At 44.7% G+C, this 16,193-nt stretch overlaps 1 protein-coding gene across 2 annotated transcripts in view; it reads right to left on the reverse strand.

Moving 5' to 3' along the window:
• Window positions 1-16,193, reverse strand: part of LOC121277644 (interleukin-20 receptor subunit alpha-like) — a 64,044-nt gene that overhangs the window by 29,959 nt on the left and 17,892 nt on the right. For both annotated transcript variants that reach the window (XM_041187236.1, XM_041187235.1), the window contains exon 2: window positions 680-812. In XM_041187236.1, the coding sequence (XP_041043170.1) occupies window positions 680-776 (97 nt within the window). In that variant the 5' untranslated portion in view covers window positions 777-812. The remainder of the gene's footprint in view (window positions 1-679; window positions 813-16,193) is intronic.

Raw genomic sequence — 16,193 nt, forward strand, 5'->3', positions numbered from 1 at the left:
TTCCTGTCTTTTCACATCAAGTCGCATATAGTGCGGTAGCTTCTCTAACACACTAGCACAAAAATAACGTGCACTGCCGTCACATGCTTGCAGTTTTAATGCTTTCTAAGTGCAAAATAAAAGGGCAGCAACATAATTCAAAGAACTAATGCTGAATGCTACTGTTTATGGTGACTTTCTCACCTTTTTGAAGTTACAATGTATAGGATTCAGAGATGCATCAGTAGATGAAAAAACTGGGTCAAGGCAATTCAACATAAACCAATCAGTTGTTGAAATGGTCATTGTGTGGTACAGTGAACAATACTTATTGTAAGTGGACAGTATGAACACAGGGACCACAATAAATAATCACATTTCTGAATGAGACTACTGAATTCAGTCTCTTGGGGTAATTGGGTTAAAATAGCTCTTAGTTTTGTATTTGGTATTGAATCCTCTGTACCATGTACATGTATGTCAGTATGCCAGGAGCAGCAGCAGGGAACAGGGGCATTAACTCTCCTCACAACTGTGCTGGGAGGAGATGTAAAAAAAGTCCAAAAATAGTCCAAAACAGAAAAACTGTGTGTGTTATTAAACATTTTCTTGTAGCTACCCTTGTTTTCATTTGGGAGCAACAGATTGTAATCAAAATCTAGTCAGTAATGTAGCAGGAGAGAATGAGAGGAGCAATTACACTTTATACTGCACGGTGGACAATATCCTGCATCCTTTCTCTCCAGCCAGCTTCCAGTGCACAATGTTCTGCAGATTGATTGACAAAAAATGCACATTGCTCGGGGCAGCCAACATATTTCCGCAGGGAATTCCTGAAAAAAGATACAAAAAGCAGCACTGTAAGAATATACATAGCAGGTTAGCAAATTAAATGTGCCTGATATAATTACACAAGAATTAGCAACATCAAAGCAGTCCACATTGATGCTTATCCACCACACAGGCAGAAGTCCTAATTCTACATACCTGCCTCGTTGCCTTATTCCTTTATTCTCCTTTCCTTCAACCTCCTATTCTTAAACGTTGATGTGGTCCCTGCTTTAATTAACAACTCTGGTAGTGCATTCTACAGCCTCACAGCCATCTGTTTAAAAAGGTTTCTCCTGCTTTCATCCTAAATTTGTAAATCTTATTCTGTCCTGGGGTGCTCGATGCTGAGAACCGTCTGTTTCTATCTACCTTCCCTCTTCTGGTCAGAGTTTAAAAACTTCTGCTATATTACCCTGTAATCTCCTCTGCCCTAATGAAAGCAACCTCAAATTTTTCCAAGCCATTCTTTGAATTTCCTCACACCAGGCAGCATCCTTGTGAATATACGCTGTACCCTCTCTTTTGACTCAACACCCATACCATACTGTGGGGCCTAAAACTGAATACAGCACTCCAATCGCAGTTTACTAAAACTTTATGTGGATTCATCGTTGCAACTTGACCTTCATATTTTATACCTCTTGCCACATTGCCCAGTATTCATTACCTTTTTCATTCCCTTTTCACTTGAGGTGCTGTTTTTCAGGTATTGTTTTTTCTTATTCATTCATGGGATGTGGGCTTCACTGGCTGGGCCAGCATTTATTACCCATCCCTAGTTGCCCTTGAGGTGGTGGTGGTGAGCTGCCTTCTTGAACCGCGACAGTCAATGTGGTGTAGGTACACCCACAGTGCTGTTAGGAAGGGAGTTCCTGGATTTTGACGTGGCAACAGTGAAGGGACTGTGATATATTTCCAAGTCAGGATGGTGAGTGACCTGGAGGGGAACTTCCTGGTGGCGGTGTCCCCATCTATCTGCTGCCCTTGTCATTCTAGATGGTAGTGGTTGTGGGTTTGGAATGTGCTGACTAAGGAGTCTTGGTGAATTACTGCAGTGCATCTTGTAGATGGCATCCACTGCTGCTACTGTGTATCGGTGGTGGAGGGAGTGAATGTTTTTTGATGTGGTGCCAATCAAGCAGGCTGCTTTGTCCTGGATGGTGTCAAGCTTCTTGAGTGCTGTGGGAGTTGCACTCATCTAGGCAAATGGGCAGTATTCTACCACATTCCTGACTTGTGCCTTACAGATGGAGGACAGACTTTGGGGAGTCAGGAGGTGAGTTACTCATTGTAGGATTCCTAGCCTCTGACCTGCTCTTGTAGCCACAGCATTTATATGGATAGTCCAGTTAGTTTCTGGTAAATGGTAACCCACAGGATGTTGATAGTGGGGCATTCAGTGATGCTAATGCTATTGAACATCAAGGGGCGATTCTCTCTTGTTGGAGATGGTCACTGCTTGGCACTTGTGTGGCGCAAATGTTACTTGCCGCTTGTAAACTGAACAACCTTATGAGGCATCCAAAACTACCAGCCCCCAATCCTGCTGCACTTCCACATCATCCAATTATCCCCAATTCAAAGCATATTATTAGAGTGTAAGAAATAGGAGGAGTAAGCCATTGAGCCCATTGAGCCAAGTCTGCTATTCAATAAGATCATGGCTGATCTGATTTCCTTTTTATTTATTCATTCATTCACCGGATATGAGTGTCGCTGGCTAGGACACTATTTATTGACTATCCCTACTTGCCCTTGAGAAGATGTTGGTGATCCACCTTCCTGAACTGCAGCAGTCCACGTGGTGTAGGTATACAGTACTGTTAGGAAGGGAGATCCAGGATCTTGACCCAGCGACAGTGAAGGTGCAGTTATCATTTCCAGTGCCTGGGTCAATGCCAGGTTTGTAGTGGTTTGATACAACTAAGTGGCTCGTTTGGCCATTTCAAAGGGCATTTAAGAGCCATTGCTTTGGGTCTGAAGTCACATGTAGGACAGACCAGGTGAGGACAGCAGATTTCCTTCCCTAAAGGACATTAGTGAATCAAATGAGTTTTTATGACAATCAACAATGGTTTCATGATCGCCATTAAATGAGCTTTTAATTCCAGATTTATAACTGAATTTGAATTCCGCAAACTGCTGTGGTGGGATTTGAATCTGTGTCCCCAGAGCCTTAGCCTGGGCCTATAGGCTGTTAGTATAGTGGTACTGCCATTATGCTACCACCCCCGTCTCTTATTCTACCCTAAAAATTCATAACTCCCACACTGTGGATTAAGGCTCTACCTACAACAAAAAATAGGGTCTGAGCAGCACTGAGTTTGAATGGCCAAGTTGAGTTTGGGTATCCCTGATGTGTGAGACATATCTTGTCCCCTTTGTTTGGCCAGCAAAAATGGGATCTGTCAGAAACAGGGGCTGGACTTCTGCATCAGAGTCCTCCTGCCATTTTTTAAAAAGTCCGCAGTCTTCGCTTACCTGCTAAACCTGGTCTTTTGCATCCTCCTGACTATTTGTTTTCCTACATATTTTTATATCAGCAGCAAATTTGGCTACAGTTGATCCCTTCATCCAAGTCATTAATGGATTGTAAATAGTTGAGGCTCCAGCACGGATTCCTGTCGTACTCCACTCACTACTGTTTACAAACCTGAAAATGATCCATTTTTCCTGACTCGCTGTTTCTTGTTGGTTAGCCAATCCTCTGTCCATGCTAATATATCATGCAGTTATATTCATGGATTTATAGAAAATGGACACTTTACTTTTAAAAAGCAAAATGGAGAACAGGCAATCTGTTTTGAAACAAAATGCAGTCGAGAGGCAGGTGACCTCCTTTCATTTCTGCCAATATGCATGGAACGAAAAAGGCTGGAAGTTAGCCCACTCATCTGGTCAGGACACTAAAATGCTAACAACCTTTTGGAACATTTCATTAGGAAGACATTAGAATGCAACAGATATTTCCTGTGGATTTTATGGCTGCCATCACCCAAGTAACTGCTGAAGCCCATTGCATAATGGGCTTTCAGACTTCTTTGCTGCGAAAGAAACCCATTCTATCACAAGGAGATGCAAATGGATGAAACAGTATTGCGTGCCAATATTCATGTTATCGGGGACCATTTGTGTGGGCAATGGAGAAACAAACATTATGGTCACCTGACAGAAACCAAGTTGTGATAAGGAACATTTATTAGCACAAATTTTTAGAACAGCCTCGGTCAGTCAGTCTGGGAGATAAGGAGACTCAGAGGGAATAGATCCAGCCCAGCAAAGCAAGGACCCTGCCTAGAATCCATCAGCAGGCAGAGAATTGGGGCTAACCTTTTGCCTAATGATTTGAAAACCCAAACCAGATCTGCACGCCGGATGGAGTGAAGCCAGAAACCTGCTGCTGCAAGCAGTAACCCGCTGAATCTGTCACTGGAAACTTGCACCCTCCATTTCTTCAGTGAACCAAAAAGGAATCAATAGGGCTACAAGCTTTCATCTCGAGAGATTCAAGTGTAACAATGAATTTTTGGACGTTTTAAAAAAAAACCCTACTGCATGCTACCTCTTTTTGCAATCACTTTTTCTTGTGTGCATGTTTGAGTGGGTTGAGAAATAAGCATTTATTGTTTTTTAATATCTTACGTGAGAAAAATCTATTTTTTGACTGTTCTTAGAATTCAGCACTGAGGGGGTTAAAACATACTTTCCCTTTAAAAAAGGCATTTACCTGTGGCTAGTTGAAAAATGAAAAGTGGGTACCATCCTACCACCTCTCTCCTGTCCTTAACAGCCCTAACCCCATGAGCTCTTATTTTGTGTGGTAACCTTTCATATGGCACCTTATTGAATGCTTCTTACATCCTCAAAGAACTCTATTGAACTGGTCAAATATGATTTTCCTTTCACAAAACCATGTTGACCCTACCTGATTGTATTGTGATTTTCTCAATGGTACCACCTCTTCACAGATTCTAGCATTTTCCCCAATGACAGATGTTAGGCTAACTGGCCAATAGTTTCCTTACTGGCTCCACTTCTTTCATGAATACAGGTAGTACATTTGTGGTTTTCCAATCAATGGTGAAGTTTCAGAATCTAGGAGCAGACTTTTACCTCGTCAGGCAGGCGTGGTGGGCAGGCCTGGAAGCGGCTGCGCAACGGTCAGAAGCCCGCAATCAGCCCCCAACCGCTATCTCATGCTGACTGGCCTATTAACGGCAGCCAGCCTGAAACACTCGCTGAGTGCCTTAGTGCTGCCAGGGTGAAGGTAGGAGGAGCGCGAGTGCTGAAATGTGCACATGCACATGGGTGCACAGAGCTGCCTCAGGGAGCTGAACATCTTTAACATTAAAAATAGAGATTTCAAAAATAAGGAAAACATGTCCCCTCGTGTGACTCTGTCACATGAGCAGGGACATGTTAAAAATGATTTTTTATAATCACTGTTCGAAACCTCATCCTGCCTATGGATGAGGCTTCGCAAAAAAATGCAAAGGCTGCTTGGCCTATTCGCCTGCCTGCCAACCGTAAGGATGGATGGGCTGGGAAAATTTCACTTTAATTAATTTATTAATGGGCTTAACAGCCCTCTTGCCAGCGGGTGGCACTGCTGACTCCCGCGCACGCCCGGCGACTGAAATATCATGCGATTGTGCGATGACGTCGAGGCGCTCGCCTGACATCATCACATCCTATTTCATGCTCGTGCGTGTCAGGCACATGCCCGCATGATGAGCTGAAAATCTTGCCCTTGGGAATTTTGGAAGGTTACAACAAATTCATCCTCTGCAGCCACTTTTGAAATACCTTAGGATGCAGGCCATCAGGTCCAGGGAACGTGTCAGCCTTTAGTCCCATTAGCTTTCCCAGTACCTTTTCTCTAGTGATTGTTTTGAGTTCCTCTCTCCCTTATGCCTCCTGATTTTCTACTATTCTTGGGAGGCTTTTTGTGTCTTTCACTGTGAAGACAGATACAAAATACTTGCTCAAAGTCTCTGCCATTTCCTTGTTTCTCATTAATAATTCCCCAATCTCACCATATAAAGGACCAATGCTCACATTAGCTACTCTTTTCCTTTTTATATCTTCTTTTTATTCATTTACAGGATGTGGGCTTTGCTGGCTAGGCCAACATTTATTGCCCATTCCTAATTGCCCTTGAGAAGGTGGTGAGCTGACTTCTTGAATGGCTGCAGTCCCTGTGGTGTAGGTACACCCACAATGCTGTTAGGGAGGGAGTTCCAGGTGGTGGTGAACCCATCTATCTGCTCCCTTTATCCTTCTAGATGGTAGCAGGTCGTGGGCTTGGAAGGTGCTGCCTAAGGAACCTTGGTGAATTCATGCAGTGAATCTTGTAGATGGTACACACTGCTACTACTGTTCACTGGAGGTGGAAGAGAGTCAATGTTTGTGGATGTGGTGGCAATCAAGTGGGCTGCTTTGTCCTGGATGGTGTCAAGCTTCGAGTGTTGTTGGAGCTGCACTCATCCAGGCAAGTGGGGAGCATTCCATCACACTCTAGACTGGTGCCTTGCAGATGGTGGACAGGCTTTGGGGAGTCAGGAGGTGGGTTAGTTGTCATAGGATTCCTAGCCTCTGACCTGCTCTTGTAGCCACAGTATTTATGTGGCTAGTCCAGTTCCGTTTCTGGTCAATGGTAACCCCCCAGGAGGTTGATAGTAGGGGATTCAGCAATGGTAATGCCATCGAATGTCAAGGAGCGATGGTTAGATTCTTGTTGGAGATGATCATTGCCTGACACTTATGTGGCACAAATGTTACTTGCCACTTGTCAGCCCAAGCCCGGATATTGTCCAGGTCTTGCTACATTTGGACATGGGCTGCTTCAGTATTTGAGGAGTTGCAAATGGTGCTGAACATTATGTGCAATCATCAGCGAACATCCCCACTTCTGACTTTATGATGGAAGGAAGGTCATTGATGAAGCAGCTGAAGATGATTGAGCCTAGGACAATACCCTGAGGAACTCCTGCAGTGATGTCCTGGAGCTGAGATGACTGACCTCCAACAACCACAACCATCTTCCTTTGTGCTAGGTATGCTCTTGAAGATTTTACTGTGTTTTTATATTTCTTGCTAGTTTTCCCTCATACGCCAATTTCTCCCTTTATTATTTTTTAGTCATCCTTTGCTTGTTTCAAAATGTTCCCAATCTTCTGCCATACAATCAATTTATGCAGCATTGTATGTCTTTTCTTTCAATTTGATGCCATCCTTAACTTCCTTAGTTAGCCACGGATGGTACAGCCTTCTTATAGAGTCTTTCTTTCTCAATGGAATACATCTTTGTTGAGAGTTGAAGACATATATCCTTAAATGTCTGCCACAGCTTCTCTACCATCTCATCTTGTAACCTAATTTGCAATTCCATTTCCGCCAACTCTGTCTTCATACCAATGTAATTGTCTTTATTTGAGTTTAAGACTTTAGTTTAAGAGCCACATTTTTCACCCTCAAGCTGAATGTGAAATTCTAACATGTCATGATCACTCTTACCAAGGGGATCCTTTACTATGAGGCCATTATTTATCCAGTCGCATTATACCTCATCAGTTCTAAAGTAGCCTGTTCCATAAGACCATAAGACATAGGAGCAGAAATTAGGCCATTCGGCCCATCGGGTCTGCTCCGCCATTCAATCATGGCTGATAAGTTTCTCAACCCCATTCTCCTGCCTTCTCCCCATAACCTTTGATTCCCTTACCAATCAAGAACCTATCTATCTTGGTCTTAAATACGCTCAATGACCTGGCTTCAACAGCCTTTTGTGGCAATGAATTCCATAGATTCACCACTCTCTGGCTAAAGAAGTTTCTCCTCATCTCTGTTCTAAAAGGTCTTCCCTTTACTCTGAGGCTGTGCCCTCGGGTCCTAGTCTCTCCTACTAATGGAAACATCTTCCTCACATCCACTCTATCCAGGCTGTCAGTATTCTGTAAGTGCCAATCAGATTCCCCCCCTCATCCTTCTAAACTCCAAGTATAGACCCAGAGTCCTCAAACGTTCATCATATGTTAAGCATTTCATTCCTGGGATCATTCTTGTGAACCTCCTCTGGACCCTCTCCAGGGCCAGCACATCCTTCCTGAGATACACAGCCCAAAATTGCTCAGAATATTCTAAATGTGGTCTGACCAGAGCCTCATAAAGCCTCAGCAGCACATCCCTGCTTTTATATTCTAGTCCTCTCGAAATAAATGCCAATATTGCATTTGCCTTCCTAACTACTGACAAGTTAACCTTAAGAGAATCCTAGACTAGGACTCCCAAGTCCCTTTGCACTCCAGATTTCTGAATTCTCTCCCCATTTAGAAAATAGTCTATGCCTCTATTCTTCCTACCAAAGTGCATGACCTCACACTTCCCCACGTTGTATTCCATCTGCCACTTCTTTGCCCATTCTCCTAACCTGTCCAAATCCTTCTGCAGCCTCCCCGCCTCCTCAATACTACCTGCCCCTCCACCTATCTTTGTATCATCTGCAAACTTAGCCAGAATGCCCTCAGTTCCTTCATCTAGATCATTAATGTATAAAGTGAAAAGTTGTGGTCCCAACACTGACCCCTGCGGAACTCCACTAGTCACCGGCCGCCATCCTGAGAAGGACCCCCTTATCCCCACTCTCTGCCTTCTGCCAGACAGCCAATCTTCTATCCATGCTAGTACCTTGCCTCTAACACCATGGGCTCTTGTCTTACTGAGCAGCCTCCAGTGCAGCACCTTGTCAAAGGCCTTCTGGATGTCCAAGTAGATAACATCCATTGGCTCTCCTTTGTCTAACCTACTCGTTACCTCCTCAAAGAATTCTAACAGATTTGTCAGGCATGACCTCCCCTTGATGAAACCATGCTGACTTTGCCCGATTTTACCATGCACTTCCAAGTATTCTGAAATCACATCCTTAATAATGGACTCTAAAATCTTACCAATGACTGAGGTCAGGCTAATCGGCCTGTAATTTCCCATCTTTTGCCTCACTCTCTTCTTAAACAGGGGGGCTTACATTAGCGATTTTCCAGTCCTCTGGGACCCTCCCTGACTCCAGCGATTCCTGAAAGATCGCCACTAACGCCTCCACTATCTCTTCAGCTATCTCCTTCAGAACTCTGGGGTGTAATCCATCTGGTCCAGGCGATTTATCCACCTTCAGACCTTTCAGTTTTCCTAGCACCTTCTCCTTGGTAATGGCCACCATACTCTCTTGAACTTTGCGGATGTTACTTGTGTCTTCCACTGTGAAGACTGATGCAAAGTACCTATTCAGTTCCTCTGCCATTTCTTTGTTCCCCACTACTACTTCTCCAGCATCATATTCTAGCAGCCCAATGTCCACTTTTGCCTCTCTCTTACCCTTCATATATCTAAGAAAAACTCTTGCAATCTTCTTTTATATTATTGGCTAGTTTACCCTCATATTTAACCTTCGCCCTCTTTATTTTTTTTTAGTTGTCCTCTGTTGGTCTTTGTAGGCTTCCCAATCCCCTAGTTTCCCACTGCTCTTCGCCACATTGTATGCTTTCTCTTTAGCTTTTATGCTATCCCTGACTTCCCTCGTCAGCCATGGTTGCCTCGTCCTCCCTTTAGTATGCTTCTTCTTCCTAGGGATGAATTTTTGTTGTGTCTCCCAAATTACTCCCAGAAACTCCTGCCATTGATGTTCCATTGTCTTTCCTGCTAGTCTCATCTCCCAGTCAATTCTGGCCAGCTCCTCCCTCATGCCTCTGTAGTTGCCTTTATTCAACTGTAATACCGTTACACCTGATTCCAGTTTTTTCCTCTCAAATTGCAGGGTAAATTTTATTATATTGTGGTCACTTCCTCCTAAGGATTCCTTCACCTTAAGCTCCCTTATCAAATCTGCCTCATTATACATCACTAAATCTAGAATTGCCTGTTCCCTAGTGGGCTCCACCACAAGCTGCTCGAAAAAGCCATCTCGTAGACATTCCACAAATTCCTTTTCTTGGGATCCACTACCAACCTGATTTTCCCAGTCTACCCACATATTGAAATCCCCCATGATCACTGTAACCTTGCCTTTCTTACATGCCTTTTCTATCTCCTGGTGTATCTTGTGTCCCACATCCTGACTGCTGTTCGGAGGCCAGTACATAACTCCCATTGTGGTTTTTTTTTTTTACCTTTGCGGTTCCTCAACTCTACCCACACAGATTCTACATCACCTGACCCTACGTCGTTACTTGCTATCGATTTAATTTCATTTACTAACAAAGCAACCCAACCCCTCTGCCAACCTGCCTATCTTTTCAATAGGATATATATCCTTGTATATTTAGCTCCCAGTCCTGATCCCCTTGCAGCCATGTCTCTATGATGCCCACCACATCATACCTGCCAATTTCAATCTGCGCCACAAGCTCATTTACCTTATTTCGTATACTGTGTGCATTCAGATACAACACCTTCCGTCCTGTATTTCCCTTCCCCTTTCTCATTGTCGTCCCTTTATCTGATGTGCTTGAAGTTAGATTCTTAGCCCTTTCCAAACGTTCTGTCCTATTTTGTGTTCTGGAGACTTTAATAGCCTCTCCTGGGCTCTCCTTTCTTTTCAGTTTTTTCATAATTTTCCATGAAGTTGAATCCATCCCCCCATACGCTAATCTGCTGCTTTGTTTCCCATTAGTCATACTTCTTGGAGTTTTACCCTTCCCTCCACCCACCACTTTCTACTTTAAAGACCACCCTATTTACCCTTTTCGCTACAACATTGGTCCCAGATCGGTTGAGGTGGAGACCGTCCCAATGGTACAGATCCCTCCTGTTCCAGTACTGATGCCGGTGCCCCATGAATTGGAACCCCTCTTTCCCGCACCACTCCTTTAGCCACGTGTTTACTTCCCTTATTCTTGCGTCCCAATGCCAATTTGCACGTGGCTCGGATAGTAATCCGGAGATTATAATCCTTGAGGACCTATTCTTTAATTTAGTTCCCAGTTCCTGATAATCCCCAAACAAGTCCTCTTTCCTGGTCTTACCTATGTTATTTGTCCTGACGTGGACAACAACAACTGGATTCTCCCCCTCCCTCTCCAATATCCTTTCAAGCCGGTCAGAGATGACCCTCACCTGACATCAGGCAGGCAAGATACCATGCGAGACTCTCGATCCTGCTTACAAAGGATGCTGTCAATTCCCCTAATATAGAACCCCCTACAACTACTTGTCTTTTTGCTCCCCCCTCTTGAATGGCCTCCTGTGCCATGGTGCCGTGGTCAGCTGGCTCATCCTCCCTACAGCCCTGTTCATCATCCACAAAGGGAACAAGTACCTCGTACCTGGTGGACAAGATCAAGAGCTGTGGCTCCTCTGTTCCTGAACACAGGATCCCTCTACTTGCCTCACCAGCAGTCATATCCTGCTGACCCTGACCACTGACTGAACTTGAGGTACTTAATCTACCGGGTGTGACCGCCTCTTGATACAAAGCGTCCAGGTAACTCTCCCCCTCCCGGACGTGCCGCAGCATCCGGAGCTTGGACTCCAGCTCATCAATTCTGAGCCGGAGTTCCTCCAGCAACCAACACTTGCTGCAGATGTGTTCACTGCGGCTCGCAATGGGATCTGCCAGCTCCCACATCATACATCCCACCTCACAGCACATCACCTGCCCAGCCATCGCGACTTAGTTAATTAATTTATTAATTAGCTTTGCAGTGTTTGTTTTTCAAATTTGGTGCAGATTTCCTACCAACCAATCAGGACAAAGCTTTCCTTGATGTCACTTTTTCAGTTTTGGTTCCGAAACTGTCTCAGATACACTTATGAATCCATCCTCAATCTTTGCCAATGTGATTCATCCAATCTACCTGAAGATTAAAATCTCCCACAATTATTGCAGTAATTTTTTTTAAGAAGTCCCCATTATTTCTGCTCTATCCTGCAGTGTAGCTACTCTTAGAAGCCTATAAGCTTTTCTCACCAGTTACTTCTTTCCTTTGCTATTTCTTATCTCCACCCAAACTGATTCTATGAGTGGATGTTAATTTAATTAATGCGGTCTCAGCTCACCAGTTGGAGAACTGGTGGAAAATCTGCATTGCTTCTGAGGGGTAGGCCCAACCGGATTAAACGCTAACCAGTGCCTGGCTTCCCTGGAATTCAGGACCCTGAGGGCCAATTGGATGGCTAGCAGCTCTGTAGTTCTAGCTGCGCTAGCTGGGAATGGTGGCCACTGCTGGGGCTGCAGGCAGTTCTGCCATGCTGCACAGCCCAGGCAAGTCTGGGGCAGGGGGTCTCGGCGAGGGGGGGTGAGCGGCATGGGGGGCTGGGTTCAAGAAATGATTGGGGGAGGGGAACTGAGCTTTGGGGATTACCTTCCATGGGCCCAGGGGACACAAAGCTTCCCCCTTGCCCTACACTAGCCCATACAGCTACAGCTGGCACGCTGCCTGCAGGGAATGGGCCTCCCCTGCCCTGGGAAAATACCCAATGGTAGCTATTAATTGGCCACTTAAGGGCCTACATAGGCAGGCTGCCTGACGTCTCACCTGCAACCCCCACAAAATTTCAGGCAGGTTGGGGCCGGCGGGTAGGCAGCAGGAAGCCCACTTACTGGGTTTTACATGTCCCCCTGCCCTCAAACCTGCTGGCAGGGAAGCATAAAATCTAACTCACTCAGCTGCAGCAGACCCAAGGTCATCCAATCTGGGAGTATAAAGATTAACATTCCTAGTTTATTATCCTTTCAGAGCCTTGCAAACCGATACTGATCAGAACAGGCAATTTTCAAGTGAGCTGATATCAAAACTGGAACATGTTTTAAAGATAAAAGCAAAAAACTGCGGATGCTGGAAATCCAAAACAAAAATAAAAATACCTGGAAAAACTCAGCAGGTCTGGCCAGCATCTGCGGAGAGGAGCAGAGTTAATGTTTGGAGCCCGTATGACTCTTCAACAGAAGAAGATGTTTTAAAGAGTCAGTGTAAACAAGATAACCAATTGGGAAGCATCAGCGCAGATGGTGGGAATGTATCAAGGTGGAAAGGGATCAGCCTGAAACTGGGCCTTTTGAAGGCACAGAATAAACATTCTGATCCATTCATGGAATAATTGGTTTAATCTTCTCTGTTTGGCAGTTAAATTCCTGTTTGTGCTATTTTAATCTAGTCTGTACCTATCTATTTTAAATTGCTTTCCTACTGTATTAAGAAAACAGGCTCAGGAACTTTACAAGAACACATTAACGCACAAGAAATTTCTCACCCCCACCCCGACAAATGAAAGGGCCAATATGAGATGCTCAACAGGCCTAAACTTTGATAAGCAAGCAAAAACTGATCTACCACACCTTTTAGGAAACCAAATGGTTTTTCTGCTTACATTCGTTTGAAATTTTCCACCCCATTTAGTTTTTGTTGCCTACAGTGGTTTCTGTCTCATTAGCACAGTATATAGTTGTGGTTCTGGTGGGCTGAGATGCTGAAACTATATCACTCTCTGAAAATTGCATCTACGCTCTAATTTTTTGGTTCTCAGCTACTATGTAAACTAATTGCGTTTTTTTCAGGCACGGGTTGGGTGTTGGTTGACACAAGAGCTAATTAACATTATTGTCACAAACTTGGTATATATAAGTACTGCTTATGTATTTTGATCACATTTTGTTTTAGTCATTGGTAGTACAGAAGTTGAGTATAGCTGAAAAAAGAGATGTCGAAGTTTTTTGTCTTGCACTCATCAGGACATTTAGCAAGAATACCAATATAAGGGGAAAGCAACAATTTACACTCTATGTGAAGAGAGTGCTGTTTGGTTGGCAAATGGACTCTGATTGGTAGAAGCATTGTCATGGAAACTGCACCAGCGATGGTGACTGATGGTTAACTGCCAAGCATTGCTTGAAGTTTAAATCAGGCAGCTTGACACTGACTAGTCAAGGAATTACCCTGAGGAATGAGTCAGTAAATCGCTGTCACTTATTTTGTTTAGCTGAAACTGGCACGGTGTGAGTACATATTCGTCTGCAAAAACATGAGCCCTTGATTCAAACATGGACAAAAGAGCTGAACTCCCGAGGTGAGCTGGGAGTGACTGCCCTTGACATCAAGGCAGCATTTGACAGAATGTGGCATCAAGGACCCCTAGCAAAACTGAAGTCAATGGGAATCAGGGGGAAAACTCTCCGCTGGTTGGAGTGAATCCTAGCACAAAGGAAGATGGCTGTGGCTGTTGGAGGTCAGTCATCTCAGCTCCAGGACATGACTGCAGGAGTTCTTCAGGGTAGTGTCCTCGGCCCAACCATCTTCAGCTGCTTCATCAATGACCTTCCTTCCATCATAAGGTCAGAAGTGGGAATATTTGCTGATGATTGCACAATGTTCAGCACCATTCGCGACTCCTCAGATACTGAAGCAGTCCATGTCCAAATGCAGCAAGACCTGGACAATATCCAGGCTTGGGCTGACAAATGGCAAGTAACATTCGCGCCACACAAGTGCTAGGCAATGACCATCGCCAACTAGAGAATCCAGCCATTTCCCCCATATGTTCAATGGCATTACCATCGCTGAATCCCCAACTATCAACATCCTGGAGCTTACCATTGACCAGAAATTGAACTGGACTAGCCATATAAATACTACAAGAGCAGGTCATGGGCTAGGAATCATGAGCCAAGTAACTCATCTCCTGACTCTCCAAAGCCTGTCCGCTATCTACAAGGCATAGGTGAAGAGTGTGACAGAATACTGCTCACTTGCCTGGATGAGTGCATTTCCAACAACACTCAAGAAGCTTGACACCGCCCAGGGCAAAGCAGCCCACTTGACTGGCACCCCTTGCACAAATTATTAACTCCATCCGCCATCGACACACAGTAGTAGCAGTGTGTACCATCTATAAGATTAGCTGCAGGAATTCTCCTTCGACAGCACCTTCCAAACCTGTTACCACTAACATCCAGAAGGACAAGGGAAACGGATAGATGGGAACACCACCACCTGCAAGTCCCCCTCCAAGCCACTCGCCATCCTGATTTGGAAATATATCACTGTTCCTTCACTGTCGCAGGGTCAATATCCTGGAACTCCCTCGCTAATAGCACTGTGGGTGTACCTACACCACATGGGCTGCAGCGGTTCAAGAAGCAGCTCACCACCACCTTCCGAAGGGCAACTAGGGTGGGCCAATAAATGCTGGCCCAGCCAGCGAAACCCACATCCTGTAAATGAATTTTTAAAAATTAGTATATGTAGCTTCCAATACACACAAATATGCCACACTGCGAGCCCAACTGATAATCTTAAATTGGTTGTCAGCGTAACTCTTAACGCACTGAAGATTTAGGAAATGTTGTCCAATCGTGGCATTACATCCAATGTTGGACATTGTGTTTTGAGTTTTGCAAGCATGGGCTGGTAGGGTAAGGTTTGTACCTTGCCTGTTGCGAACAGTGGACGGGTTATGCTGTTTGATACGATCTGCCTGTCTTTGGGATGTACGGCCTACATACCGAGCATCACACTGGCACTGAAATTTTCAGCCATTTCCGTGCAAGTGTGATCTAGAACAAAAACACCTGGAAAAACTCAGGTCTGACAGCATCTGCGGAGAGGGATACAGTTAACCTTTTGAATCCGTATGACCCTTCATCAGAACTAAGAAATATAGAAATGAGATGAAATATAAGCTGGTAGAGGGTGGTGGGACAGGTAGAACTCAATAGGGGGCCAGTGATAGATGGAGGCCAAGAGACTGCCAAAAATGTCATAGACGACAGGACAAAGGGGTGTTGACTGTGGTGATATTATCTAAAGGATGTGCTAATGGGGACATGGAGGGTAGCAAGCAGGACAAGCTAATGGCAGATGGGCCTAGTGGGGGTAGGGCAGGGATCGAAATAGGCTAAAAAGGTGGAGATAAAACAATAGATCGAAATAAATTTAAAAATAAGTGGGAAAAGAAAACTATATTTGTAAAAAAAATTATAAATTATTGGAAGAAGGATTGGAAAGGGGGTGGGGATGGAGGAGAGAGTTCATGATCTGAAATTGTTGAACTCAATATTAAGTCCAGAAGACTGTAAAGTGCCTAGGCGGAAGATGAAGTGCTGTTCCTCCAGTTTGCGTTGAGCTTCACTGGACATTGCAGCAGGCCAAGGTGGAACATGTGGGCATGAGAGCAGGGTGGCGTGTTGAAATAGCAAGCGACAGGGAGGTCTGGGTAATGCTTGCGGACAGACCGAAGGTGTTCCGCAAAGCAGTCACCCAGTCTGCGATGGGTCTCTCCATTGTAGTGGAGACGCAATTGAGGGAAGTGCAAGTGAAATGCTGCTTCACTTGAAAGGAGTGTTTGGGCCCTTGGACGGTGAGGAGGGGGGAAGTAAAGGGGCAGGTATTGCACCT

Source organism: Carcharodon carcharias, chromosome 5, assembly GCF_017639515.1.
Source record: "Carcharodon carcharias isolate sCarCar2 chromosome 5, sCarCar2.pri, whole genome shotgun sequence".
Lineage (NCBI taxonomy): Eukaryota > Metazoa > Chordata > Chondrichthyes > Lamniformes > Lamnidae > Carcharodon > Carcharodon carcharias.